The 27,443-nt window shown below is 43.4% G+C and overlaps 1 protein-coding gene and 1 long non-coding RNA gene across 5 annotated transcripts in view; one reads left to right on the top strand and one right to left on the bottom strand.

The window, feature by feature from the left end:
• pde1cb (phosphodiesterase 1C, calmodulin-dependent b) overlaps nt 1-27,303 on the top strand; it is a 36,391-nt gene extending 9,088 nt beyond the window's left edge. For 3 of the 4 annotated variants that reach the window (XM_037275962.1, XM_037275963.1, XM_037275964.1), the window contains 15 exons: nt 17,625-17,738; nt 18,130-18,312; nt 18,905-18,971; nt 19,221-19,337; nt 19,967-20,107; nt 20,979-21,079; nt 21,994-22,122; nt 22,518-22,619; nt 23,327-23,447; nt 23,990-24,071; nt 24,195-24,315; nt 25,365-25,540; nt 25,942-26,148; nt 26,478-26,540; nt 26,760-27,303. In XM_037275962.1, the coding sequence (XP_037131857.1) occupies nt 17,625-17,738; nt 18,130-18,312; nt 18,905-18,971; nt 19,221-19,337; nt 19,967-20,107; nt 20,979-21,079; nt 21,994-22,122; nt 22,518-22,619; nt 23,327-23,447; nt 23,990-24,071; nt 24,195-24,315; nt 25,365-25,540; nt 25,942-26,148; nt 26,478-26,540; nt 26,760-26,779 (1,744 nt within the window). In that variant the 3' untranslated portion in view covers nt 26,780-27,303. Of the gene's footprint in view, nt 1-3,105; nt 3,641-5,653; nt 5,681-17,624; nt 17,739-18,129; nt 18,313-18,904; nt 18,972-19,220; nt 19,338-19,966; nt 20,108-20,978; nt 21,080-21,993; nt 22,123-22,517; nt 22,620-23,326; nt 23,448-23,989; nt 24,072-24,194; nt 24,316-25,364; nt 25,541-25,941; nt 26,149-26,477; nt 26,541-26,759 lie in introns of those variants that run through there. The other variant, XM_037275965.1, reaches the window with a different exon arrangement.
• On the bottom strand, nt 464-15,835 carry LOC119137018. Its single transcript, XR_005100838.1, has 3 exons — nt 15,825-15,835; nt 11,632-11,646; nt 464-544 (listed from the first exon to the last, which is right to left on the bottom strand). It is a non-coding gene; the product is annotated as an uncharacterized LOC119137018 (long non-coding RNA).
• Nucleotides 27,304-27,443: the final 140 nt, after the last annotated feature.

The following is a 27,443-nucleotide window of genomic DNA, read 5'->3' as shown; positions in this document are numbered from 1 at the left end:
TGATTGGACGATTTTGCGACAAACAAGAGTGCTTTTAAAACCTTTCAATTCATTTGAGGAAAAAAAAAAAACTAAGTGAAATGTCATAAGAGCAGTGCTTCTCAATTATTTTCTGTTACGCCCCCCCTAGCAAGAAGAAAACTATTCGCGCCCCCCACTCCCCACCGTGACTATCCATCTCTGCATAACATTTTATCCTTATTAACATTAAAGAAAAAAAGAAAGACATATGGTCAAACTTACAAAGAATAACTTTATCAAATCGTGTTTTAAGTCTGCAACAGAAAAGATTTTAAGTGCATCAATGCCTGAAATTAAGAATAAATAAATCCTTGTTTAAACTGTAAACATGTTTGACCAACTAATTGCACCATTGCAAAATTAAATCAAATCAATAAATAATATTTAATAATTATAATAACTAATAAACTACAAAAACTAAAAAAATAATAACTTATTTATATTCAGTTCAGCAACATTAACTCAGGAGCACAATATATAAAACACTTGAACCTACAAAACAAGGTGAATTAAACAATTTGTGCTAACCAAGGCAAACCTGTTGTCTTGTAAGTCGTAAAATGTTGCACTGTCGCAAACGTGACAGAAGTAACAATGAGAGCGCCACTGCCGCCTACTGTAGTAAATGCGCAATTACACTTTATTCTAGTACTGCCAAAAAAAAAAAATAATTAAAAAAAAAAAAAAAAAAAAAAGCCTGTTCCCCAGGGTCACACGCGCCCCCCCAGGTATTGCACCGCGCCCCCCCCTTGGGGCGCGCCCCACTATTTGAGAAGCACTGCATAAGAGTAATACAAATATCAAAAACCAAATAGCTTAGTGTGTGGTAGCTTAATGCGAACATGAAATAGCGTCTGCTAGCTTAATGCTAACATTAAATAACATCTACGATGCTGTGCTATGAATCTTTTTGATGTACCGTAACAATGCAGCGGTATTCTGTCATATATTCTTTATCCTCTGCAAAGAATGTCCACTATTAGTGCTGCACTGATGAGCTGAGATGTGCTGAGACATTTTTCTTCATTGAAACATACATTTTAACAATTGTTATCGTCTTTAGTCGGTGTCCAACTGTCCACGTTCAGTCTGTTGGAATTTGACGTACAGTAAGTAGCTGGATGCTGCAACCTTGGACTCATCCAATGCCGAGATTGCAAGTTAGGTTTTATGACGGATAATGATACCAAAGTGCGACTATTACTGGCACCCGCAATTTCTATTTCAATGCCTAGATAGCCTTATCGACTTGCTTGGGAATTTTAATGAGATCTGAATTTTTTATGTACCTCCGAATGGCCGTTGACGTTGATGTCGTGATTGCGATACGTGAGCTTTAAGGAGCTCGGGTGATGTGACGTCAATAGCTTAGCCGAGTGGAATTATCACAATGACCAGCAGTGTCATTCTACGCCCTCGTCAGAGTCATTCTAGCGCAACTAAATTGTTGAGGCTTTTTCATGAGACTGAAGCAAATGAAAAAAAAATTATTCGTGTGAATTTTGTGTTTCACATTCTGCCAGTACACACTTTGCATTTTTAACTACCACCGCCTTCGGGATGATTGTGGATCCTCGTAAGCCACGGCTTTTAATTTTCCGTATGAACTGCAGTGCAAAAAAAACAAAAAAAACAATCATAATTGCTTTTGTTTCTATTTCTCTTTTTCCATCAGCAAGGATATTTGTTATCATTATTGTCTGACCTTGGCAGAGGTCTGCGCTCAGCTGATTCCCTTTGTTCCAGTCTGTCTGCTCTTGTGTGATATCGAATCTTGCTGCATTTTGCACAACTAATGTGGTGCGTCATTCACTAAAGACAAACCAACAGCTTTCTTGAATAGAAGGCAGCTTTCTTTTTTTTTTTTGGAAGCAAAATAGCAGTATGTGGCAATCATCTGACATGCTGCAAAATGCTTCTTCATTCACAGCTCACACTCAAGTCAGAGTGCTGACCTTTTGGGACCTTCCAAGCTTTTTTTTGACATAGCCGTTGTCAAATTTACACTTCCCGGGTGTGCAAAAAGGTGAAATTGCCAAGAGGTTGTTGTCGACGCTCTTCCCCTCTCGCCGACCCGTAGTCACCCGCCCGCCGCCGCGGGTCCCTCGAGAGGGCGTCACAGTTCTGCGAAAAAAGCCGCGATGAAGAGTGCATTTCGGCGAGCCGAAAAATAAGACGCCGGCGCGCCTTTGAAGAGAACATCAGCGGGTTTGTCAATGCCCGGGGTGAACCTCTTGCACCAGAGCCATCACGGAAGATGAAAGGGAGAGGCGTGTTTGAGGTGGAGACCAGGCTTTATCCCGGCATCAAGTAATTGAAAGACCGCAGAGTGTGGCGGGCGGGGGGGCGCCGAGTAAGCCCGGGCTGAGTCATTCTTGCAAGATTCACAGCAAAGAATTTGAAGCTTGATGGTCTTGTCATCTTATTTGTCGTCAGAGAAAAGAAGAAGATATACTGTCACTGGTCCCAAATAAGAAAAAGATCCATTTAAGACGAAACGATTGTTGTCGATTAATCGTCTTTGTTGTTTTTATACTCGGTCACCAGCAAGAGCAGGCGGGATTGACATGATTACTCGCCACAATGCCGCTTGTCTTTGTGGGCTGCCCCTGTGGGATGCAGAGATGCTCCCATTGGATCAGCGTAATCTCGGTCAATTCGTCTGCATGCTATTTAATCCCGCTCCGTTCGGCCTTTAATATGCAACGCAGTAAATGTATAATCTGCATGTTCAGATGACAACAGGCTATGTTGCCAGATCATGTCATGGCTGGCAACTGTGTAGATTATTGTAGTTTCAGCAACTGTGGGGTTGTCTACACATACACGCAAAAAAATACGAAGAAACCTATTGAGCATTCTCCTCCCAAAAACGAATACAAAAGCTTTCAAATATTCGTTCAAATCTTCAAAATATCCCTTTGATATCTTTCTGTCATTTTTTAGTTGTTGTTATCCTGTGAACATTTTGTAATCCTGCTCATTCAAGACCATCATCCGCTCCCCCGCCCCTCCATTGCCAGAAACAGAACACGGGTTTGTCATTATGAGCCGTGACTCCTCCCACTTCCACTGCCACTGTTCCTCCTCTCCCTCCCCGGTGTGTGTGAAGAGCTCGGCCGGCAGTAGTGCGCGTTAATCCCGGATTGCGCTGCCCTGCCGTCTCCATCCCGTCATTGCTAAGCGAGCATGGCACGGCTCCAGGACCCCCGTACCCCCGCAGGAGCCGACGAGTGAGCCTCCTGAACAGTTGGCAAATCGCCCAACTGCCTCAGCTTTTAAGACTCTCTCGTGGAATCAAACAAGGGACAGAAGAGATTAACAAGGGGGTGGAGATGGAAACATGCCGGCCGGCGCATCGCAGCTTTGGGCGGCGGTGTGAATGAAGAGGCGACCTCGGGTCACACGTTGCCATCTCGCTCTCTCTCGTACGTGAGGGATTAAAGTTTTCCTTCTTCGCCGCCGCTGATCTCCCCGTTGGCACGAGTGTCGTCACTCTTGAGTTGCGAGTGTGTGACATGGAGTCTCCCACCAAAGAGATCGAGGAGTTTGAAAGCACGGCCCTTCAGTACCTCCAGCCGGAACAAATTGAGAAGATTTGGCTCAGGCTCCGAGGACTGTGAGTAGAACCACTTTTGCTTTTGTCAACAAGTGTGTGTGTGTGTGTGTGTGCGTGAGAATAATACCAGACGGAGCTCACAAATCAACAATTGGGATGAATATTGTAATGTGGGTGATTTATGATCAGGAAAAGCTAGGAAACGTTAAGTTGATTTGTAAAAGTACAATTTGCGAACCGAAGAATGACTTCAACGAAGGAGGTTGAGGCGTCCACGTTCCCCGGTAACCTCTTAATCCCCGTAACAAATTGAAAGCCCTCTCTTTGTTTCACGAAATTGCAAATGGACGTTTCTCTTTTGGATTTCACATAAGGGCATTTTTACGAGATATTTTCAAACCGGTGCCTGTTTGGCAAGCAATCAACACCTTCCCTGACCTTTCCTGGCACCCAGAACTCAGCGTTGTTCTCTACGCTCAAGATGGAGTGGCAATTAGCTTTCATGCACTCCGAGTTCTTGTCATTGCGACCCCGACAGCAACGGGGGATGTTAAGAGTTATCACGCTATCAGAAAGGTTCCTTATTGTTCCCTCTCTCTTCTGCTCCCCTCGAGCGACCATCATCCCCTGCCACATTGAGTTTCCTCGGCCCACTTCCATTTCGTCACCGTCCTAAATTTGCCGCCACAAGGGTCTGTCCCATCCCGATATTTGACATTTGACGGTCAGGCCCGATCCACGCCGTTCCTCAGACGTCACATTAGTCACTGTTTGAAGCAAGGGGGCTTGCCACAGATGTTGACAAGGCGTCAATGGACAGCCGTGTTGCATCATTCGAGTCCAGACGAGTTGAGACCAGAACCACCGCAGCCTCACTTGCGCAATTTGATCACAGCTGGTTTTAACTCATTCACTGCCAGCCCAGTTCCAAATGGAACTTTAACGTCTATAGCCGTCAATGGCAGTGAATGAGTTTCATTTAGAACAAGATCATTGATTTTGAGACCTATGATGCAATTTCCCTATGTTTAAAACTACATATCCCAAACTACAGCCCACGTCCTCACTAATTTTCTCAACCCCACTCAACTTTAAAGGCTCAGTCTCGTTTAACGATGCCGCACTCGATTGCGGGGCCTTTGCCAAGATCGGCTTTCACCAATCACGCGTACATAGAAGGTCAGCGTGTTGCCTTTCGACACTCCTTGTCCTTGCTTTGCAGTCAATTATGCAGCATGTTGGGCTTAACTACCCCCCCCTTCTTGATGACAAATTCCCCCTTTTCTGCTTTGGCATTGTTTCCAAAGGATTTTCATAAATAAATCACATGTCCGCCGCGGGCTGACCTCCCTGTCGCCTTCCCTGATTAAAGGAAATCAATGAATTATTTAATCACTTTATCAAGAGTTCATCTTCGAAGGCTCCCTTCAGAGATAGGTGACTTTGGCTCAAGGTGGCGCCATAGACATCACAGGTCCTTTACTCACTGGACATAGGCCAGATGGTAGATAATTTTCTATCGATGGAGTTTCTCAACTCGAGGATGGCGCAAATCAAACTAAGTGCCCGCAATTGTGTCCGAGCGGCATTTCCGATCCGAGCCTACGTGTTGTGAAGTGGGACCCCCCTCGACTCGCCGATGACAAGTGCCCGTGCGTATGGATTCGGCTTTTAGAGGTACGCCGAAGGCACCCGGCGGAGGCGTGGGTGTTTGTTTTCGGGCCAAATGTTAGCGTAAGTGATAGTAGGTGTGTGTTGTATTAAAGTAGGCGGGATGGAGTGGATGTGTGTATGCGTTTGTGTACGCGGATGCTCATGTTTTATTCATGCGTCCTCTTAAATTATCTGCCTAAGTAATTGCTGTGTTGATTTTACTGTCTACTTGACAGCTCATGCTATTTCTGTGATATAAATAAATTAATCTCAATGAACGTCACACCGATTTGCTTTTGTAGTCTTAACGTTCACCTCTTTTTGAAGTCTGTCTTTACTGTAGTTATTTTATAGCTATTTTTTTTCATTTGCCTTACTTTTCAGTCAATCCGAATGTAACTTGGTGTTTATCTCTGACAGGCGCAAGTACAAGAAGACGTCGCAGAGGTAAGACTTGGAATTTTGGAATGCCGTCATCACATCCCGGATGATTTTTCCCCTCCATCAATTACATTCCTCTAAATGGATGCTCTCTCCACAGGTTAGGCGTCAATTCTTTGAGTCCAATTCATCTGCTCGAATTCTGAAGCACTCTATCTTATCCGCTTGTCTTCTTTCAATTCTCCTGGTGATGGATGGCTCGTTGTCGGGCAGGCATTAAGAGAGTGTATTTATCTGTGAAGGCGCAAACAACCTCACCCACGCTTGACAAATAACTCTCATGCCACGTTGTCGACGCCCGGATGAAACTTTCATTTATTTGGCCCCTGTTGGAGATGCCCGAGGGAAATCGGGCCCTCTATTAACTTGACTTAAATGCATCGTGTTACAAGCGCATTAATTAATGCCACGGAACGAGTAGGTAATGGATATTTAAGTATCATTTATAAAGGCTGTGTCTTTATTGATCTCAAGCATGCTGTCGGCGGCCATTTTTCCTTTCACATCGTTCAAGTGATTATTTGCTCAGAACAAATTGCAAGCGGGCGGATTTAAATTAGGATGCTTTAATTCTTTCTAATCGCTTGTGTTGAAGTAGCAGCAGACGATGGATTTCAAAAATATACTCTTTCCCCACTTGAATGAACTTCATAATAAATACTAGAATTTCCACGGATCTGATCAGTAAAATGTTTTTTTGGAACACATTAATGACACTTGCATTCATTTTAGTGGCAAACGGTGATTTGAAATATGAATGTTTTGATTTCCAAGCATGGTCACGGAAGAGATGAAACTCGTATCCCAAGCCACGTATGCTCTTTCGTCGTCGTCGTGCTCCCGTCACAAATTGAATTCGCTGCTGGCTGCCATCTGTGGCGTGCGTTGGCACAAAGTGCATTAAGCTAGTAAACGGAACATCGCAAGCAGTCCATAAAGCTAGCAGCAAACAAATAAAGCTTCGCCGGGCGCCGCTCGGTCGTCGTTTTCAACGCGAGCCGTGGGATTGTTGAGCGTAATTGAGCGGCTTGCTACTGGTCGGCACAGTCTGTGGTCTCGCTCTCTCGCTTGGTGGCGGGTGGGAGAGTTCCTGTGTGGAGGAGCGCCGTGACTGACAGCGCCACATGTGTCCGTGTAATTACGGCCGGGCTAATTGTCAGAGAGGAACTCTGCCACATTGTCATTACTGACACACCAGGACAGCCTCTCATCCAGATGGAGAAAGAGAAGGAGAGAGAGCTGTTCTTGCCGTGACGGAAAGAAAGAGATGATTTGTGCGGGTCTCTTATGTGGGTTGGCCGTTGGTGGAACACAAACTGGTTACCGGTTGCTATTTTAGATGGTACTGGTGGTCATGCCAGATCAAAAATTCCCTCGTATTCGTTGTTGTATTTATTCAAAGCGTTGCGGCCTCGAGATCACATGGCCATGTGTCTGGTTGCTATGCTAACACGTAGCTTTGAGAGTGAGTCATTTTTAATTTGTTGTAGTAGTGCTAGTGAAAAAAGAACGAAACTCCCAAAGGGTGTCAATTCTTGTCTGATTTTGGTCATTTCCAACCATTCAAATATCAGTAATACATTATTTACATCTTATTGTGCCTTTTTGGCGCAATGGGATTGTTTTGACAGCCATGTTAGCTTGCAGTCTGCTCGGCCTCCGTTGCACTGCTGCTGTTTGTTCACATGGTGACGACTTTTTTTTTTTTCTTTTTTCAGAGGCGGTCGTGACTCTGCTCTCTGGCATTTTCAGTCGACTTCACTCAATCTTTGTAATTATGAGTTTGAGCGGGCAGCGTTATATTGAGAATTGGAGGAGTGCGTTTCAGTGTGTGTGATTCGTCTTTGACATTTGAGTCGACGCGGTTGCGTCCGTGTCAAATGGCGTCGAAACAAATGAAGTCAAATAACCTTCAGACAAAGTCAAATTGCAAAGCTATTATTGTGTTCCATGATTGTAAAAATAATCCATCTGTCTTGCAAGGAAATGCAATTTTTTTTTTAAAATCCCACCAAGGAGCATTTCAGTCTTCGCCATACGATTGGCATACATAAAAATAGCAACAAGAGGGCACGATGAATAAATGAAGACGTTGACAAAGACGAGTGTGATGGGGGAGCAGGAAAGCGGCTCACTGGGGAGAATTGAACTCTGGCTAATGTCAGGAAGTAAGGAGAAAATCTTGCAGGCATTGGCTGCCTTCAAGAGCAAACCATTAGACGCTATTAGCCAATGCCTCTTGTGTCTCCTCGCCATTCGTCGGTCACCGCAGCTACCGGGCTATTTACTGGAGAACGTTCATTACCACGCTGTCTTGATTTCGTTCTCGCGTTCCGATTAGCTGGCAGCTCCGGCCAAACGCTGTGATTGTCGTAAAGCAAATAATTGCTTGGCATGAATTACTTTGGCGTTAAAGACGATGATGTCGTTCGATAATGAGGGAATTCATATGATGTGGGGGTTTTTTTTATCAAAAAATAATCAGTCTCTGCTCACTGGGTGACATGGCTTGACATGCGAATTTAATTTGTTCCGTGATCACGCTCGTAACTCAAAAGCTCATACAGTATTTCGAATCATTTTCTCCCATTGAAATCAATGTCAACGCCATTGATCCGTTCCAACATAGATATTTTAGAGTAGGAAAAGTTGGCAATGTCATACTGTGCCATCAAACTGTATCCCATTAGATATCAGTAAATATTAAAGAAGCCAATGTGTCATTTATTGTAAAGATTGAAGATCAACTCAGGAAGCTCAAGACCTCAATTTCAGCCATGACTGACGTTGTCCTTTCTGCAATCGTCCTAATAAATAATGCATGTGTTAGGGTCTTGCACTGGTTCCACATTATTTCCTATTTTACCCCGTGCGTACAGTCTTACATCACTAACATTTTTGCTTTTTTCCCCCCTTTGGACTCCCAAATGCTCCATTGTGGTGAAAATGTGTTTTCTCATAGCTCACAGCACTGATTAGGACTCCTGGCTGTTGTTTCTTTCGTCGCCTTTGTCTTTCTCCATTTATTTCTTCCTCCTGTTGCCACATCTCCTCCTCTCTCCTACCACCTGATGATTACTGGGGTAATTGCCCTGTTCACACCAATCTCAGAGCTCCTACTAATTATAGAGGTTTTTTTTTTCCCATTTAGTCTCCATTTATCCTTCTTCCCCCTTCATTTTATTTTTGGTATTGCCATCAGTGATGAACTCATTTGTTGATTTGATTCTAATCTACTTCTGACATGGATATTGGACCGCAACAATATTGACACAGTGTGATATGTTGTCATATCAATATTTTTTCCCCACCCCAACTTGGACTGTACTGCAACAATATCAATATTTCGATGTGGCGTATTTACCATAGTACGGTGAGAGCCAATGATGTGATTACTATATTGAAATAGACATATCGATACTTCGCCATTAGAATGAATGATTCCAGTTGCACATTACATGGCAGCATCACTATTTAGTACACCATAATCACACATTCAAGTGCATGTCTAAGTATGCACAAGTATTTGCATTCCCCCCCCCCCCCCATGCTGATTACTTCCATGCTGATGATTTTCAACTCTTTAGCAAGACTCGGAAAGTATTATTGAGCCAAGTGCACGCCGCCGTTCCCGTGATTGATTCCGAGGCTTTCAAGTGTTCATCTCCGAGTTTAGGCTACGGCCGGCGATAATAAAACATCACAGGGCGCTCCTGGTGTCAGTCCAGCTCTCTGAGCTTCGCCTTCCTGCCGCCCACAGCAGATAATATTGCAGATTTATGGTGGAGATTGTCTCCTTAATCTGGTTGTTTATATCCACCAAGCCCTGCTTCTGCTTTACCACTGTGGCTTCCCGCTGGCTGTTTGTCCACAAATTGCAGGTAGACGAAGGCGGAGGAATTAGGAGCAGGAATGAATTTTTTTTTTGCCAGTGCCATAACAAGAAGTATCTGTCACAGTTTGAGATATCATGGGGGGGGGGGGGGGGTTGCTTAGTATGCATAATGTGTGCGGTTGTGTGTGTGCGTGATAACCGGCAGCCATCTGCTTGCATGTGTGTTTCCATTCAGCGATCTGTCAGCTCACCTCATTCATCTCCAGCTAACTCGGTCCTCGTCGAAGTCGCGGCTTCTCATATAGTGTATTCAAATAAGTTGCCTTCTGTGACTTCAGAATTGAATGAATACACTCAAGTAGAACACTCTAGAAGCCATTTTTATGCAACACCGGGAGTAATTGTCGGAGGTTTCGGCTGCCTTTATTCCTTCGTTTTTGTGTGAGTTTACCAGAAACAAATCCCACAACCGATAAATTCATAAAGCTCTACCCTCTTAATCCTAAACCCTAATCCCGGTGTTTTAACCCTTGACCCTAAACACAGGACCATGTAGCACAGTTGATTAGCTCCCTCTCCCACCAATCGGACGAAAACATTCAATTGGACGTCTGCAGTGGTCTCCAAAGAGCTTAATGAAGCGGACTCGAGACATACTTGCATCGCTCATTTTCGGGGACTCCGCATTACAAGCTAGCCTATCTCGCTCGTGATTTGAGGAGAGTTCCTCTACTTTCCGACAAAGCAATTACACTCAGTAGGATGGAAATATCTTGGAGAGGAACATGACAAATGGGGCCCACTTGGCTCTGGCTCATTAGCAGAGTTTAATTTAGTAGCAGTTTTGCAATTTCTGGAGTGAAATGATCTTTCTTTTGCTGAATATATGAAGCTCGGAACAATCGGCATTGTAACTAACGCTCATTTTCATTAGCGGCATTCACTGAATTGTTGACGATGATTATTAATGATTCCGATTGTTCTTCTGAGCATGAACAAAACCTCAGCTCCCGCATGATAATTTCACGGAGTAGCCGTAACAAAAAAGTCAAGTTGCGTTTTTGCCTTCCACGTTTATTACAGGTTGAGGGACGGACGACTGGTGAGGTCACTCCACGCGTGCGGCAGCTGCCTCCTCCCCATCTTTTGCGTCTCACTCTGTTGCTTTTGCAATTAGCCAGCTGAACCATTTTCCCCCTGTGCCGTTTTGAACGGACGGCTATATCCGCTATCGCCGTTGCTCAGCCCAAGAGGATCGGCCTCTACTGTATTCGTACATGTCAAGATCTGATGCACCTGCTGTTTTATCACTGGCAGCTGCCAGCTACCTGGATTACCGTTGTAATAATCTGACCGAATGATATACTATCTTTCATTACATCTCCAGGATTAGCATCAACCCGATAATCTCATTGGTTGCGACGGTTTTAGCTCACTGGTCCACACAGGAGCGGCTGCCTTCCTTCACGAGTTTTCTTTTTGTAGTTTTCCAGGTTCTGCAGCCATTTTGTTTTCCAACCTTCACAAATCAGGGAATTTGAAAGGTTTCTTTTGTTCTGGGAAGTATTTTTTCCCATTGAAATACATGGAAGTGCTGTTAATCCGTTCCAGCCCCACAAAAAAAATGACAACAAACCATCGGACGAATTCTTAACAAATTAGTTCATAATGATGCCCATTTCTGTTGAAATTGTTTTCGTGGTCAGAAAAGTTCCGTTGGTTAAAACTAATGATAGGAATTAGAAAAAAATCATATCGTCAAATTGATTTTCTCCGATGCCATCGTGTTTGTTCCCTATCATCTCATTGATTTAGGATTTTTTTAAAATCTTTTTTAGCTTTGTGGCAGTTTGAGCTTGACGTGCCCTAATGTGCCTGACAGATTGTGATGGCAGGGAGTGAGAAGGGGGGAAAAAAAAGAATCAATGTTGAAATCATTATTCCAGCATCAGATTTTGGCAGCGACGACACCTGTTGTTGGCAACCAGCGTGGCGCTTGCAAATCAACATCCCGCAGCTACAAATAACACAACCATGTTTTGAATGGACTAAATGCTCTTCTCAAAATCATTACTGTATGGCATGTTGCTCCGGGATCGTCTTTTATTGTCTGAATTGAGACTAGATTTTTTTTTTTCTTTCTTCCAAGCATATACTGAGGTGCCTTGAAATACGAGTGACCCGATTTGCTCGCTTTTTGAGATATTATTTATTTGTTTGTTTCAACGTGTGAAAAACCGATTTTGAATTACGAGCGAGGTCACGGAACACCACCGTGCGACAATTTGGTTGGCAGTACTTTACATCATGACACATTCTTGACTTTGGATAACCGCCTGCCTCCTCGCCTCCGTTCCACCTGTTTTCTTGGCCTCTTATTTCTAAGGCTCCACTTCATATACTTACCTTGGATCATAGATTTTTGGCAGTACATTGAATTTTTGGAACTTTTCTGTTCGTATTTGGGATTATACTTTAAAGCGTGGACAAATATCATCGGCGAATGCATGTTTGACAGGACAGCTTGCGTCGCTGGACGCACATCAAGAGGCGGGATTTGTGAGATTATGGATGATATTTAGATTTTGTTCTGAGGCTTGTTCTGCTTTTAAACGATCCCCTCATAAGCATCCATTTGATGTGCCGTTTTGTTAAAGAACAAAACATACGGTCTACGTTTCAGGTTGTTTTATTTTATTGACATATGGTGCAGTGACCAGCTGATGTTCTGTAAAGTACATGTTGGAAAAACTAAAAAAGGTGCGTGTTGATCTTGTCCCAGTTGAAGGGACAGAAAGTATGTTGCTAGGTCAATTCATGCAGTCGGTTTGTTTTGTATCAAGCCACTGAACTGAACTGATTACACTCTGAGCTAGTCTCTCAATTGGACTATTTATCGTTTCCCGTAATTTAACAGTCTGTTGCGTTTGAATGGACTCCAGTTTCCTCTCTGCTGGCTTTGTTAATCAGGTAAAGATGCCAGTGAAAATGAAATGTGAAATTATTTTTCTTTATCCGCTGTGAAAACCATCTAATATTGCTGCAGCTTACCGCCGAGTTGACATCATCAGCATTGTTTTCCCTGATGACATTTTGACCCCTGCCCCACCATTGTTACTTTGCCAGACCATGAAACAGTGCTCTATTAAATTCTCCACTGCTTTTTTTTTTTATATCCCTTGTCGAACAAATGACTTTTTTTCTTTTCTCAGAACTGTCAAATTGCTCACTGGGATTAAAGAAAAACATAGTTGAGAATCTGGACACAAATGCATGCAGACGAAGAGGCAAAACAAAACATTGAACAAAAAAAACCTTTGTCATATTTCGGAGCCTGATGGCTTTTGATTTTTTTTTAGCTCTCTGGATATTAAACCCAAACCGTGGCGTCGTTATGACAATTTATGGTGCTTTCTTGGCTGCAGAGCTGTGCACGAGGGTAAAAGCTCCATATGTCAGATGAATGCAGTTGCTTTTCATCCATTTGTTAATTTTATTGCAACTTTCTAGCTTTGCTCGGCAGATGTTTGTCAAACTCGATATGGTCATCATACCACTTTGCATTCATTTGGCTTTTTTTTAAAAAAAAAATGTATTAAGTTGGAATCTCAGCCTTGGTCTTTTAACTTTTTTCCGTGCGTTTGCTTGAGACGTTGACACGAGTGGGCTGCGTTCAGCCAAGCACTGATCTTTTTTAAGGATTCTTCTGTCGTTCGCTGCTCTCATCACATCTGTCACGCGGCGCCCGCCTCCCACGGGAAAGGCTTTGTTTAGCAACGCGTATCGGAAATTTTCAAGGAGTCGCCACTGTTGTTCAATGAAGCGGCCACCACAAAAAAAAACCTTCATTTAATTAGAGCGGTGGAAGCATTTTAGTCCGCACAGCAGCCGGTCCTCCATCATGTTTATTTACGTAACACAACACGGAATGAGTTCCGTGGTTCCATTAGGCCTACTTTTATTTTCCTGCTGATCACACAGCAAGTCGACATCTCTGCTGGTTCTCCGCATTCACAATCATGATGCAGCTGCAGAACCTCAGCTCAGACATGATGTTTTTACAGTCCGCTTGTTGCTTATCTTATCGCAAAACACCTCTGCGTGTTCTCCCGAGCGCACGCGCTAATCTCCACGGGTGATTACATTGACCCCGGGCCATTGATTACACACCGCTGCGGTCGGAATGTCATTGGAAAATGCAAGCGGTGACCAATTGCTAGATCAAGGGGAGGGATTTAACCACAATAATATCATTAGCCTGACTATGGAGTATTGAATTATTTCAGCAATAAGCTAGCAAACTTTCCCAAGTTTTGTGGCGGATGGATTACGCATTCTTTTTATTTCACAAAGTTTGTAAATAATCATGAAGAACTCGCCTTCTTTTTGAAAAATCGGTTCCTCTCCGTTGCTTGTAGAATTCTCCGCCACCATTATGCGACACAAATTTCTGCTAGCAACTCAAGGCGATCGAGCGACGTGTTGTTTCCAGAGAAACTCAAGTGTCAGCTCACTCCTAAATTCAGGTACCTCTGCATCAACAAATGTAATTAGTGAAATAACAGTTTCACCGTGAGCTACACTGAGTTCTCGTGAGAGATCTGCCAAACGTGTGCTTGTGAGCATCTGGCGTGCGACGCGTGATTAAAGCACATCTACAGAGGGTCAAGTGCTTCCAGGCCAGTGTGCCTGATCTCAGCTGTCAGAGCAATATTAAACACACACACACACACACTGCACAAATATGAAATACCTTATACTCATGTAGACGTTGGGTTAGACCAGTTGTCTCAAATCATCTTTTCCTATTGAAATGGATGAAAATGCCTGTAATCCGTTCCAGCCTCCCCAATAAAATTAGATTTTAATGAGGCACTCCACAACATTGCGAATCCCATAATAATCACATCATCCGATAGAATAAAAAGAATGAAACAATTGTTACATCAATTTGTCAATTTAGGAGCAGTGTAAGATAGACATGTGGGATTCATTGAAACGTAGGAACTCAACTCATCAGTATTATTGTAATTTTGCCTGCTCAAAAGACACTTTCGTTTCGTTTCATTTATTTCAAACATGTGAAAAAAGAATAAGATTATTGTACACAATGAAAAGACATGACAAAATACATGCATATACATATATACACATACAGACATACCCACATACATACATATACATATATATATATACATATAAAAATATACATATATATACACATACACATACACATGCCTACAAGCGTAGCAATAAAGATATAACCGCAAAAGAACTTTGAAGCACATAATAGCCCCATGCCTACAAACAAGGGAAAAAGAAAATTGGGCTGGGGACGGTGCCTTGCTCAAGGGCACCTCAACAGTAGACTAACAACTAGTTGACATTTCTGCTTTTTAATTCTTGCTTTTTGGTTTTTGGTTCGCTGTGTGACTCCAAGTGGCGTCCCCTTTATCTCCCGCCACTCTCATTTTCTCCCTTGGCTCTGAGCCCAGCAGTTACTTTAGGCCATTGTAGCTATATTTCTCTATCCAGGCCTATTAACCCCCCTGACAGTAGGTGGAATGAGGCCGTTTTGTTTCCTTTGGTGATTGCGTCAATTACTTAGACATCCTGGCACTAATGTTGTGTAATACAGATAAAATGTTATACCCTAATATAGGTAATATTTTAGCCTAACATATATAAATATATAAAGCAGACTTTGACTTTGATATATATATATATATATACTATATATCCTGATGTTATGGTTTTTCCCTAAAATGACTTGAAACGAGTGGCAATTTTCTTCTTTCTTTTTTTCTTAATTGCATGAGGGAACACATTTCAAAGAGTAAAAGCGATAAAATACATAAATATGAATGAAATGTATTTCGTGCACCGTATTTTCCGGACTATAAGGCGCACCGAAGAACCTAAAATTTTCTCATAAGCCGGCAGTGCGCCTTATAGTCCGGTGCACCTTATATATGGACCAAATTCCTAAATTTAAACTGGCCTGAAGCATTGTGTCATGAAATCAATCATAAGTGGCCCGCTGAAGACTATGAATCATGAATCAAAAAGACTATGGATCATTATTTTGTGATTATAAAGTAATTTGTTGCGTCTGAGGTTGAAATTAAAAAAAATAAAATGGAGAATGATTTGATTTGGATTAAAAATCTGACATGATGCATTAATGGTGCGCCTTATAGTCCGGTGCGCCTTATATAAGGACAAAGTTTTAAAATGGGCCATTCATTGAAGGTGCGCCTTATAGTCCGGTGCGCCTTATAGTCCGGAAAATACGGTATCTTTTTTAAAACATACACTCAAAATGACACATTTGAATTTTTTTCTAATCGGTTATATGGTGTTTATGATTTTTGCTTATCGTCAATATGAGCGGGAAAGCTCTGTGGCACACAGCTGCTCTTAATAACCATCATTAGCTTCCCCAAATCACATGTAGTGACGCTCCCTTCATCCAAACTCTTAAAATAGCCGTATAGCACAACACGGGAAGAAGCAGCTGTGAACAGACATGTATACCTTATTAGCATCAAAAACAAGGAATCGACTTTTACCTCTTTACCATTTCCAGCTCCCAGTTGGAGAGATCAATTGGTTGCCGCTGAAATGTTACAAATGGACCTGTTACAAGTTTGCTGGCAAACATGATTCACGACAAAATCTCACAACTTGACAATGAAATTGTTCATTCAGAGCACTTCCTTACATCACACATCTGAACTGACTTCAAAAGATGCTTTATTAGTCACTCCGTTTTCTCTAGCCATCCCCTTAGTCAGCCTGAAGCTCGGCATGATGGATTTGCGACATGATAAACCGGAATCGTCAGGGGTCCATCTGCTTTTCAAGGTTAATTTGTCCACCCACTTGAGCCGGCCGGGTAAAACAATAAACGGATAAGAATCAGCTGCCGACGTTGGATAAATGTTGCCCCTAGCTTTCGGCGTTGGCGGTCAACTGCTATTTCAGATCTTTATCCAATTGGTGCAACTACATGAATCCGGCGACTGACGATTTTAATTCTTTAGACAAGGGGTGTCAAACTCATTTTTTCCGCGGACCGCATTGTAGTCATAGCTTCTTTCGGAGGGCCATTATGACTGTCAACCCAAATAAATGTATGAGCACCTCATATTATGTATATACAGTAAAAGCGACAAAACAAAGTGACAAATAACTCGTTTTCAAATCAGACGAGTAAAAACTGGTCAAATATTTAAAAAGAAAGATCATATTAAAAGTGAAGACAATTTGCAATTCTAGTAATGACACGAATTTGATACACAATTTGTCTTCGCGGGCCACATAAAATGATGTTGCGGCCCGTATCTGGCCCCCGGGCCTTGAGTTTGACACCTGTGCTTTAGACATTCGAGTCGTGCATGCCGAAGCCTTCGGTTAGGAGGGAAAATACGGCCACTGTCAGGGTACCTAATCAATGAGAGCATCTGAAACCTTCCCTCTTAATAATTCAACAACACCCGTAGCCAGCATGGGCTTTCACGATGAGTGATCACATGACCCTCCAGCTAGCAGCAGGTGGCATCCTGCAAAAGGCAACTGTGCACAACACCAATAAAGTTGATTCACTTCTGTTTGTGTGCTGGCATTTTTATCAATCGATAGAAATATTCAGTCGTGAAAAGCAAAAAATGAGGCAACCACGAGAAAAAGAATGCCCTAAACTTCCAGTGCTCAATAAAAGAGCAATGCATCCACTGACAGCAACTTCAACTGCCATTGACAGATGCGGAAAGGCAAGTACACGTTAGAGGTTAACGATGGCCGATCCCATCAAGCGTGACTGTCAAAGTTGTCTTCCTGGATAGAACATTCGCAGATGGAAGGAAGGCAGCTATATTTAATGTTTTTAATTACCCCGTGTTTGACCCTCTGAGTGTCCCTGGAGTCGCTAAATGACACTGGCTGACTTTGACTTAGCATGAACCATTTTACATTACTGGTCATTGGCCACAAGGAAAAACAAGCAGCCAAAGCAAAGCAGATGACTCTAATATTAGCCAGTGAATGGATCATGTCAACATGGCAGAGGAGTTAATCCACTTTGTTGACTGGCTTGTTGAATGTCTGTTTTAGATTAAGATGTCTGGTCAAACAACTGGAGAGAGGCGAAGCTTCCCTCGCCGACCTCAAGAAGAACCTCGAGTATGCCGCGTCTGTGCTGGAATCGGTCTACGTCGAGGAGACCAGGTGAGCTTTGATCTATCTGTCGGTGCTTTTTATTCATACACGGATTTGGACGAAATGTTGCGTGTTTCACCCGTGATGTGGAGCAAGAGTTTTTGAGAGAATTTTGTTGCCCGGAGTACGAGATATGTCCAGGATTATGGAATTATGTAAACCTCTCCGTCATGTGGGTCCAAGCAGATTAGTGGCGGCGATAGCACGAGCACCCAAATTGTGCTGGCTTTGACGGTACATGGCAAGCAAAACACTGGCGAGAATATTGTCACACATCAGGGCATTTTAAGAAGCCAACTTATGTAAGATGTGATGAAATTCGATGGATGTAGCTCGCTAGGATTTGGCTTTCATCCCCTTGTCAGACCGCCGCTAGCCGAATTTGAAATTCTCCTTTCAGGCGCTTGGTGGACACAGAGGATGAGCTCAGCGACATCCAGTCCGAGTCGGTACCGTCGGAAGTGCGTGACTGGCTGGCCTCCACCTTCACACGCCAGATGGGCCTGATGCTGCGACGCAATGAGGAGAAACCTCGTTTTCGAAGCATCGTCCATGCCGTCCAGGCGGGAATATTTGTTGAGAGGTAAAATGAAGGACAGTGTTCCTCAACGTGCACTCAATCAGCTGCTTGGTGGGGAAAAAAAAGAAAAAAAAGTCACCCACCCAAACCATGTCGAATATAAAAGTATTGCTTTGGCGTCATATTGTAACATCATTTGTCCCAATTCATTTTTTTTTTTTTTTTTTTTGACCTGCGATAAACTATCGCAACGAGCATCGTAGCTGAACTCTCACAACTCATTCACACTCAGCAGCACTTCTAAAAAGCCAAGAATTCATCAAAATGGAAGCTTCAAGCTATTTAATGCCACTCCCAGTTGAAGTTTCCTGTCAAACTAAACATACAAAAAAGAGAACCAAATGTCGAGTATTACAAACTACGACTATTTGCCTTGAGAAATTCTGCTTAGTGTGAATACTAACACACAAGTCAAAACACCATTGACATGCTAACAGCTAGCTTCGGCGGTTGTCGTTTTAGAAGCAACACATTATTTATACATTCGTAATAATATAATATAACAAGACTCACAGGCATATATTCTGTATACTACTTCACATATGTCGTTTTTTTCTGTCAAATGTGTCATTGTGTTTTATCTCAATCCAAACAGGATGTACCGACGCACCTCCAATTTGGTGGGACTCAGCTACCCCCCTTCCGTTATATCTGTGCTGAAGGTATTAACGCATGCACTGCAAAAACAAACATAAGCAAATAAGGAATAACATTTTGCACACAGTATGGGATCACTCGAATTCGGGCAGAAAATACGCTCAGTTTAATATTTTGTCACAATAGGCTTGATATGCACCTCTGTTATTTTATTTAAGCAATTTAAATATTTGAACAAAGCTTGAGAAAAGATCAATTAACACCCTTGGGGGGGTAACAGAGTGTACGACACATTTTTTTTTCTTCTCCCACAGAATGTTGACAAGTGGTCATTTGACGTGTTTGCTCTGAACGAGGCCAGTGGCGATCACGCGCTTAAATTCATTTTCTACGAGTTGCTCACCAGATATGACCTCATCAGCCGTTTTAAGGTACAGTGCTACCCTTATCTCCGTATTTTAAAAAAGAAATCAACCATACTGTAATACTAAAATGATTTACGTATACAAAAGCAAACAAGCAAAGGAAGATTTGTTGTGCAGCCTTGACTGTCATTTTACACACCACGCGATCTGTGAAGCAATTTTTTTTTTTACTCTAATAGCTGAGGACACTCCATGTAGTGACAGTACGCGAGTGTAAATGATGAAGGCAATGAAGCTTGCATAAATGTGTAATCACACTCCAAATGGTGCACAATCCATTTTACGAGTTGCTGTGGGGCAATGGTCTATAACACCATGCGCGTGTACCAGTCAGATGAATCGGAAAATCCCTTTTTCAGTGTCACCCAGCAACACAACATTGCGTCTGCCCGTCTTGTCGTGAGATGCAAATCAACACAATTGCCATTTTGACCATTTCTGGGCATCCTTCAAAAGCATTTCCTCATATTGCCACATGTTTTCAAGTTGGATGTGGGCGGAGCATGTCATGGAATCAATGCATTCGGATTCGCTGTGATGAAAGTTCGACTCCAACAGCAGTTTCAGCGATCCATCCAAATTTCATTTCATCGCTGCTCCCAGCATAACCTAACTTAATTTTCTCTGCTCACCAGATCCCCATTTCTGCGGTTGTGTCATTTGTCGAGGCCTTGGAAGTGGGATACAGCAAGCATAAAAACCCCTACCACAACTTGATGCATGCTGCTGATGTCACACAGACTGTTCATTATTTATTACTCAAGACCGGCATGGTGGTGAGTATGTCGGACTTTTATTGCTCAGGCCTCAGCGCAAAGCGAATAACCAAGAAGAAAAGAAAAGCAATGAACAGGCAAAAAGAATCCATCCGTTGGCAAATTTGCAAATGCTAGACCACAATTATGTTTTTGCTCCACGCAAAAAACGGCACTAGAGTCCATTGAGCCACCCCTTGCTTTTCTTTCATCACCCTAATAAGATGGCCGTGACAGCCAGCCGGCCGGCGACATGCTGCTTTTTCTGCGGGCTGTGACTGGCGCAGGAAACCGCATTAGCGCCGTGACCACAGGGCTCCCGGGAGAGCCGCAATGCAAGAGCATTTGTCATTCCGCACGCCCTCCAGACTCCATTAAATCAACAGGTCATTCATAAAGCAGGCCTACGTGCAAATACACAAGGGGCACCTCTTGGCTCCCTCTTATTCTTGATACGCTATTCGGATTAATAAGTCATAATAATTGTACATTTAAAATATGGTGTTGCATACCCAGCTGACAAACCTGATTTTGTTTAAAAAAAAAAAAAAAAAAAAAAGGTTCAGAGTGTGCCATTATCCTCCAGGGGCTAGTCATTCAACTAAATGTAAAAATGCCACATTTAGTATCTAACTTGTCTTCTCTAAACTCTCTTGTGACCTTCCCCCCTTGTCTTCTCCATCACCCGTTTGTTTCCATCCATCCCAACCCGTAATGTATTCCCGCCTCCTCCGCATCTTCAAAATGGAACCTTCCTTGCTTTTCCATTCACTGCCTCCCCATTTCTCATCGCTTCATTGCTGTCTATTATTCTCTCCTCTGCGCATTCTTTTTTCTTTCATGACTGCCCTTTCCATCCATCGTATCACCCCCACTTGCCCGCCACCCCAAGCATTGGTTAACTGAGCTGGAGATCTTTGCCATGATCTTCGCAGCGGCCGTGCACGACTACGAGCACACGGGGACTACAAACAACTTCCACATTCAGACAAGGTAATGGATCTTAAAATCAAAAGCGCCCGGCTCTTGACTCCGAGATCGATGCCCTCATTTACCAAGGCGAGAAGGGCCCGGCTGCTGGTGCAGCAATAACATAAGAGGAAGGACAAGAACCCAAATAGAGCTGTACGGCTTGTAAAATAAAGACTTATTTCAATGTGTAAGGGAAGGGCATTCAAAGAAATGTTCTTGCTACTTTAACATTAATGCTGATTTTCTTTTTTTTTCTTTTTCGATGGAATCGTTCATCCCGCCGAGTGATTAATGACACCCCCTCCCTACCTTGCTTAATAAAAAAATAAAAAAAAGCAGAATGACTTGAAATTTGTGTCAAAGACAGGAATATTATATTACTGCAATGTGGTATGGTGACATCTTATAAATTATGCAATTGTCCTGAGGGTTATTAATGATAATAAAAAGTTGAAATGAGTCAAATCAACTCAAAGTCAGGCAAGTTCCAGTCACGTTGAAGTGATAATTGCACAAGTCACGTAATATCTTATCGAGTAGTGCCTCATTTAAGCAGCCAAAGAAATGAACAAAGTCGTATAAAATCACAAATGACAGTGTTGCCGTCATTTGACAATACAGCTTGGCGTTGCGCAATAGAAATGAGCCGCAAAGATGTGTTGAATCGTGACGTGATTTCCATTTAGGCAGCAAAGTAGTTAGGCCGCCATTGCAATCCATTAAGTCTTCACGCCATTTAACCTCATTGATATCAACATTAGACTGATCTAATTCCATGAGGACCATTCAAATTCCCGAACGATTCAAAAATCCTGAGATGAGTTTCAGATATTATCAAAGCTATCTCTCTAATTAAAAGGAGAATCGGCGAGTCGGGTCGCTCACCGACGGTCATAAAGATGATAATGGACTATTTGTTGGGCGTCCTCACCCAGGTCCGACACGGCTATCTTGTACAACGACCGCTCGGTGTTGGAGAGCCACCACGTGAGCGCCGCCTACCGCCTGCTGCAGGACGACGACGAGATGAACATCTTGTACAATCTCTCCAAGGATGACTGGAGGTCAGAACGAACGAGAGGGAGCCGGGGAAATAAAAAACAGTCAATACAATGAAGAGAATAAATAATAGGAAGCGGCGATACAAAAGTTCAGGGGCAGGACCTCCGTGTGCACATTTCGCATTCATTGTGAACTCGCTTTTTGTTCCGCGGCAACTGACAAGCGCTTTCAAGGTCCAACAGTTTTGCACTCGCCGAAACTGTGATCATATATTAAAGCAGACAGCAGCAATCCAATTTTCCTAGTATGAGCTTGGACCTGTCAAAGGAAGACATTTATAAATAGCTTGCAAAGTCTGTGCCGGCTGCCGGCTTTTTGCTCCAGCAAGCTTCTAATTCTTTTTTTTAACCCCTACACAGGTTTGTGACACTTTTTTCATTTTGTGTTTTTCTGGCAGGGAGCTGCGTGCTTTGGTGGTGGAGATGGTGCTGGCCACTGACATGTCCTGCCACTTCCAGCAGGTGAAGGCCATGAAGAACTTCCTGCAACAGCCTGAGGGGTCAGTTGACTTTATCCTGCAGTTTCAATCCACAAGCTCCACTTGGGGGAAGATAGAATAATTGTGAGTGAGTGAAGAGTGCTGACTGGATGGTATCCTCCCATCACACACACACACACACACGCATGAGAGATTGCACTTTGTAATGCTGAATGGACTGTAAAGTAATTCGAGGCCGGCTGCTGCAGGCCTGACGCAAATGGGATGAGGTGGAGAAATGCGAGCCGGTTTTTTTCGCCCCCCCCCCCCTTCTTCCTTCCCTTGATGTTTAACCTTCCATGTGTGTTTTTCTTCTGTCTCCTTTCCATTTTTGTGTTGAATCTATTTGTCATGCGTGACCAGTTTTTAATACTATCAGAGGCAGCAGTCATGCCCGATAATGTGAAATGATCTTCACAGCGTATTGCAGTGAAACAGACAATTAGTCTTAAGCGGGCAATCACGTTTTGTTGTTGTTGACCACATCGTGGATTGAAGAATTGTTGTCAAATCTCAGGTCAAGGCAATATTTTGGTGCAGGTGTTGTGTGTTCCGCCAACTGTCTTCGTAATTTCTCCCGAGTCTTGCCTTATGCTCGCCCACCTGTCTCTTTTTGCTTTTATTCATTGTACGCTCTTAACAAAAATGCATTCTTGTAGCTACTTAATGGGAAGCGATTGAAATGCGCATTCGGATTTAAGTGACGCTTCATTTATTGCCGTCTGCAGCATCGATAAGCCCAAAGCCCTGTCCTTACTGCTGCACACCGCCGACATCAGCCACCCGGCCAAAAGTTGGGACCTTCACCACCGCTGGACCACCTCTTTGCTGGAGGAGTTCTTCAGACAGGTGAGCACCTTCTTTTGGAGGAAATGTTGTGTGTGAAATGTATTTCAGAGGGCCACCGCCATTTGCTCTGGCAATGATAACAAGAAAAGATGATAGCTGTAGAGGTCAAATGAACAATGTGCCCTCATTTCACTCTCTTCCATTATCAAACACTCCTGTTGTCAATATGGCTCCTTTTGTTATTGCGGTTGGGTTGCTATCGCAAGGCTTTTTTTTTTCTTTTTTTTTCTTGCCTCGAGGGACACGTTTTGTCAATAAACAGCTTCTGCGCACAAGGCCAACTCCCACCTCTATTTCTTGTGTGTTCAAAAAGGGAAAATGAAACGCAATTTTTTTTCCCCAAAGGCGGTCGGCGTGCCGAGCAGGTCATCAAGCCTGTTGAACGGCGTAGCGAGAGCAGGGCCGCCCCCTCCCTTAAGAACACGGGGCTTCGTACACTGCGAGGCTGGCACATTTTGCACCGGGGGGATGCATTTGCACAGTCGTAAAATTTTGCCCTGAGCAAGAGCGTGGTTTTCACAAATGATGCTTGTGCCACCCAGGGGGACAAAGAAGCCGAGCTCGGCCTTTCCTTCTCGCCGCTCTGCGACCGAAAGTCCACAATGGTGGCCCAGTCCCAGATCGGTGAGTCACAACAGCATCTGTGTAACATCGGGATGAAAAGTTGACCAGCAATTCATCCCAAAATGAAAAAATGAATGCCCCACCTCGAATAAATGTAATAACTTCCGGCGTGGTCTCGCGCAGGTTTCATCGACTTCATCGTGGTGCCCACTTTCACCGTACTGAGCGACATGATGGAGCGCATTGTCACGCCGCTCATCGACGAGGCCTCGCACTCGGGTCTGGCGGGCTTCCGACGCTCCAGGTGGGCACCATTTTAAGAGGGTCTTCTTTCAAAAGTTACACTTGTTCACAACTTGTTTCTGTTCCGTGGAATTGTCCTCATCTTTCATTCAGCACAAGCACGCGTCTCAAAAGTCATTATAATTCTGATTTTTCTGGGATTGAAATGGCAATGTGGAAAGCTGCATCGAGTCCGTGACCACCCCCCCCCCCCCAAAATCCATCTAATGACTAACTACTAGAGCGTCCTAATGACAAAAATGATCTGTGTAAAAGTCCGCATTAAGCCTCCCTTCAGCTTTCACATCAATATCGGCCTGCTTATCAGTGCGCTCAGCAGCCGCCTTAACTGAGCATAAATCTCACATGGCCGTGGCGATTTCTGCTCACCTGATGGGCTGAAAGGCGTCAAGGCTCTTCATCTTCCATCATGCCGCTTATTGCCGCTTTCGGTTATCTGTAACTGTCTGGCCGTTATTGCTCGCCTCTCAGCGCTCAGACGCTGGCGTCAAGACCAAAGTGAATCATCTCAACGCACGCCGGATGGATTGCTTTGCCTCGCTCGCGCGTCTAGGCACGTTCCCCTTGCCCGAAGGATGAATGCTGCCGATTTAAGGGACGTCCCGTCTACTCTAATCCCATCACAGAGCTGTCACATGATAGGACGCTGCTTTTACTAATCTATTCTATTGATGTCGGGGTGGGGAGGCCTACGAAAGCGATTTAATCTAATCACAAGTTAACAGGAAATGATTCAAGTTAGGCACTGGACTGGACTACACACACACCCACACACATCTGGCCCAAATTGCGTCGCGCTTTCCGAGCATGAGCATTCACTTCTTCAGTGGGATTGAGGTCTGGGCTTTGTGTCGTCCAATGACCGATGTGTGCTTTGGGTCATTGTGTAGTCAGAAGACCCAGCCATGAGGTCTAGCTAGGATGGACCACGAGCTGATTTCGGCATATTATCTATCCCTCAAAATGTCAACTTAATTTTCTATTTTGACTGGTGTCATGTGAAAAATGTGCCTGGTTCGTGGTCTGAGTTCCTCTGCTTTGTCTGAACAGTCTGAACAGTATTAGCTCGGAGGAGGCCAAAAGGCACAGCGTCAAGAGCTTGGCCTGCGACAGCTGCTCGTCGGGTCAGAGCCCCCTGCTGGCCGTGGACATGAAGAACTTCAAAGCGCTGTGGAACGAGGAGGTCACCCAGAACAGGGAGCGATGGAAAGCGCAGGCCACCAAAGGTGCAGCTTTTTCTATATTTCAAATATTTTGAGTTTCAGTCCATCACGAAGAACTGCTCAAGTTGTTTATTTATTTATTTGCCCTTTATGTTTAGTATTTACACCTGCAGCATCTGTTTACACCCACACGAATTTGTACACTCATTTTGTACTCCAAGGTTGACTCGAATATAAATCCGAAGCTTTATTTCATTCAGCTCACTTCTGTTTCCTTCCCACTCTTTAAAAAGCAACCTGCCATTATTTGCTTCCACAACTCATGAGCTGGTAATTTGCTCTTTAATCAATCAAATAAGACGTTATCATTTGGATCAGTAGTAGATTTAACATCTTGGATATGTCTGACTTTGACCTTGCGAAAGTCGCTTCCTAACCTGTCAACAATGTCTATCTAACCTCAGAGGCGGAGGAACGAGCCAAAAGGGAGGCGGAGGAGCGAGCCCAGCAGGATGACGCCATGGAACCTCAGGAGGACAGCGCCGACTCGACCGAGTCCAAAGACGACCAACAAGAAGCGGGAGACCAGGAGGCGGAGTCAAAGCCAGACGCTGATGAAGCGACATCGCCGCCTGGGGGCGCCGCACATAAGAGTCCCTCGCTGCAGAACGGTAAGTTTGTCTTTGTCGTTGGGCTTGGTGAAGCAGCGTGTGGCTCACTAAATATTGTTATGAGCATGCCGATTGATATCATTTTGTGTTTGTAATCACCATGTTGAGTTCAAGTGGGACAGCAGCTGCCATATTAGTCTGAGGACCTTGTTTACTGCACTCGAACTACTTGGTGTAAAATCTTTGCTTTCTTGCCAGGAATACACTAACCAACGGATTTTCATGCATTTCAAATTTAATCCGAAATCCAAGCGTTTGGATTTATGAACATTGGTCATCCAACGTATTAAAGTTGTATTTCAATGCATCGCTTGCTTTTGATGGCTTAGGAGAGTTGTCTGAAGGCGCAGACTCTCCGGGAAGGGAAGAGACCAAAAACATGGCGATTGATGGTGAGTGGATGAAAATAATATTTGATGATGTCCAAACACACACACACAGGCAAAACAAACCTATTCAGTGGTGGTCTGGAATGTGTCCACATGCTAACTGTAGATTTTTACATTATGGGAAAATTTTATACGCAAGTTCCAGTACACTACTAAAATTAAAATTATTTGCTGCATATCATAATTCTACTCCTCGTGTTTTCCATTTTGTCTTTGACACAGCGGAGGTGGCTATGGAATGAGAACGCCGACCTGGACCACGGAGGGTGGGAAAAGCCAATTACTTGGACTTTGTCGCCCTCTAGAGGATCACGCGATACTGACTGACGGCTTCACTTTAGGAGTTTTTGTTTTGTACATATTCCGCCACGATTTTGTCCCCTGGACATCTTAGCAACTTTTACTTTGTAGTTCTCCATAGTTTCAAGCTTGGTGAAATGTTACATTTAAACTGCAAAGAGGGAAAAATGTTCATGTTCTTTTTTTTGTGTGTGCATCCTATTCATTCTTTTTTTTTTTTTTTAAAGTAAATGGCTCCTATTGCTAACGCAACCTGTCACGTAAAACACTTTTTTCTTTCCAAAACAACATATCGCACATTTTTTTTTAACTTATTTGTTCTTCTGAATGCCTTGTCTTGTTTTTTTAAATGTGCTGCTTTTCCCCTGCTCTGCAACTCTAAGATGCAAATATTGCTGACTGTGCATATGTAAAATAATAATTCTCTGCTTTCGCTGTTATCGTAAATGCATACTTGTAGTTAAGCGCAAGAAAAATGGGCAGTATTTGCATTCCCTATTTAACATAATTGTGCACTTGTGCAATATTATTTGGGTATAAATCCATAGTGCCAAGATGTTGGCATGCGGTATGCTTCTTTTTGGAGAATAGACACATTTGAACTGA

Source organism: Syngnathus acus, chromosome 17 (genome assembly GCF_901709675.1).
Source record: "Syngnathus acus chromosome 17, fSynAcu1.2, whole genome shotgun sequence".
Classification (NCBI taxonomy): Eukaryota; Metazoa; Chordata; class Actinopteri; order Syngnathiformes; family Syngnathidae; genus Syngnathus; species Syngnathus acus.
This window is presented reverse-complemented; position numbering and strand designations above follow the sequence as displayed.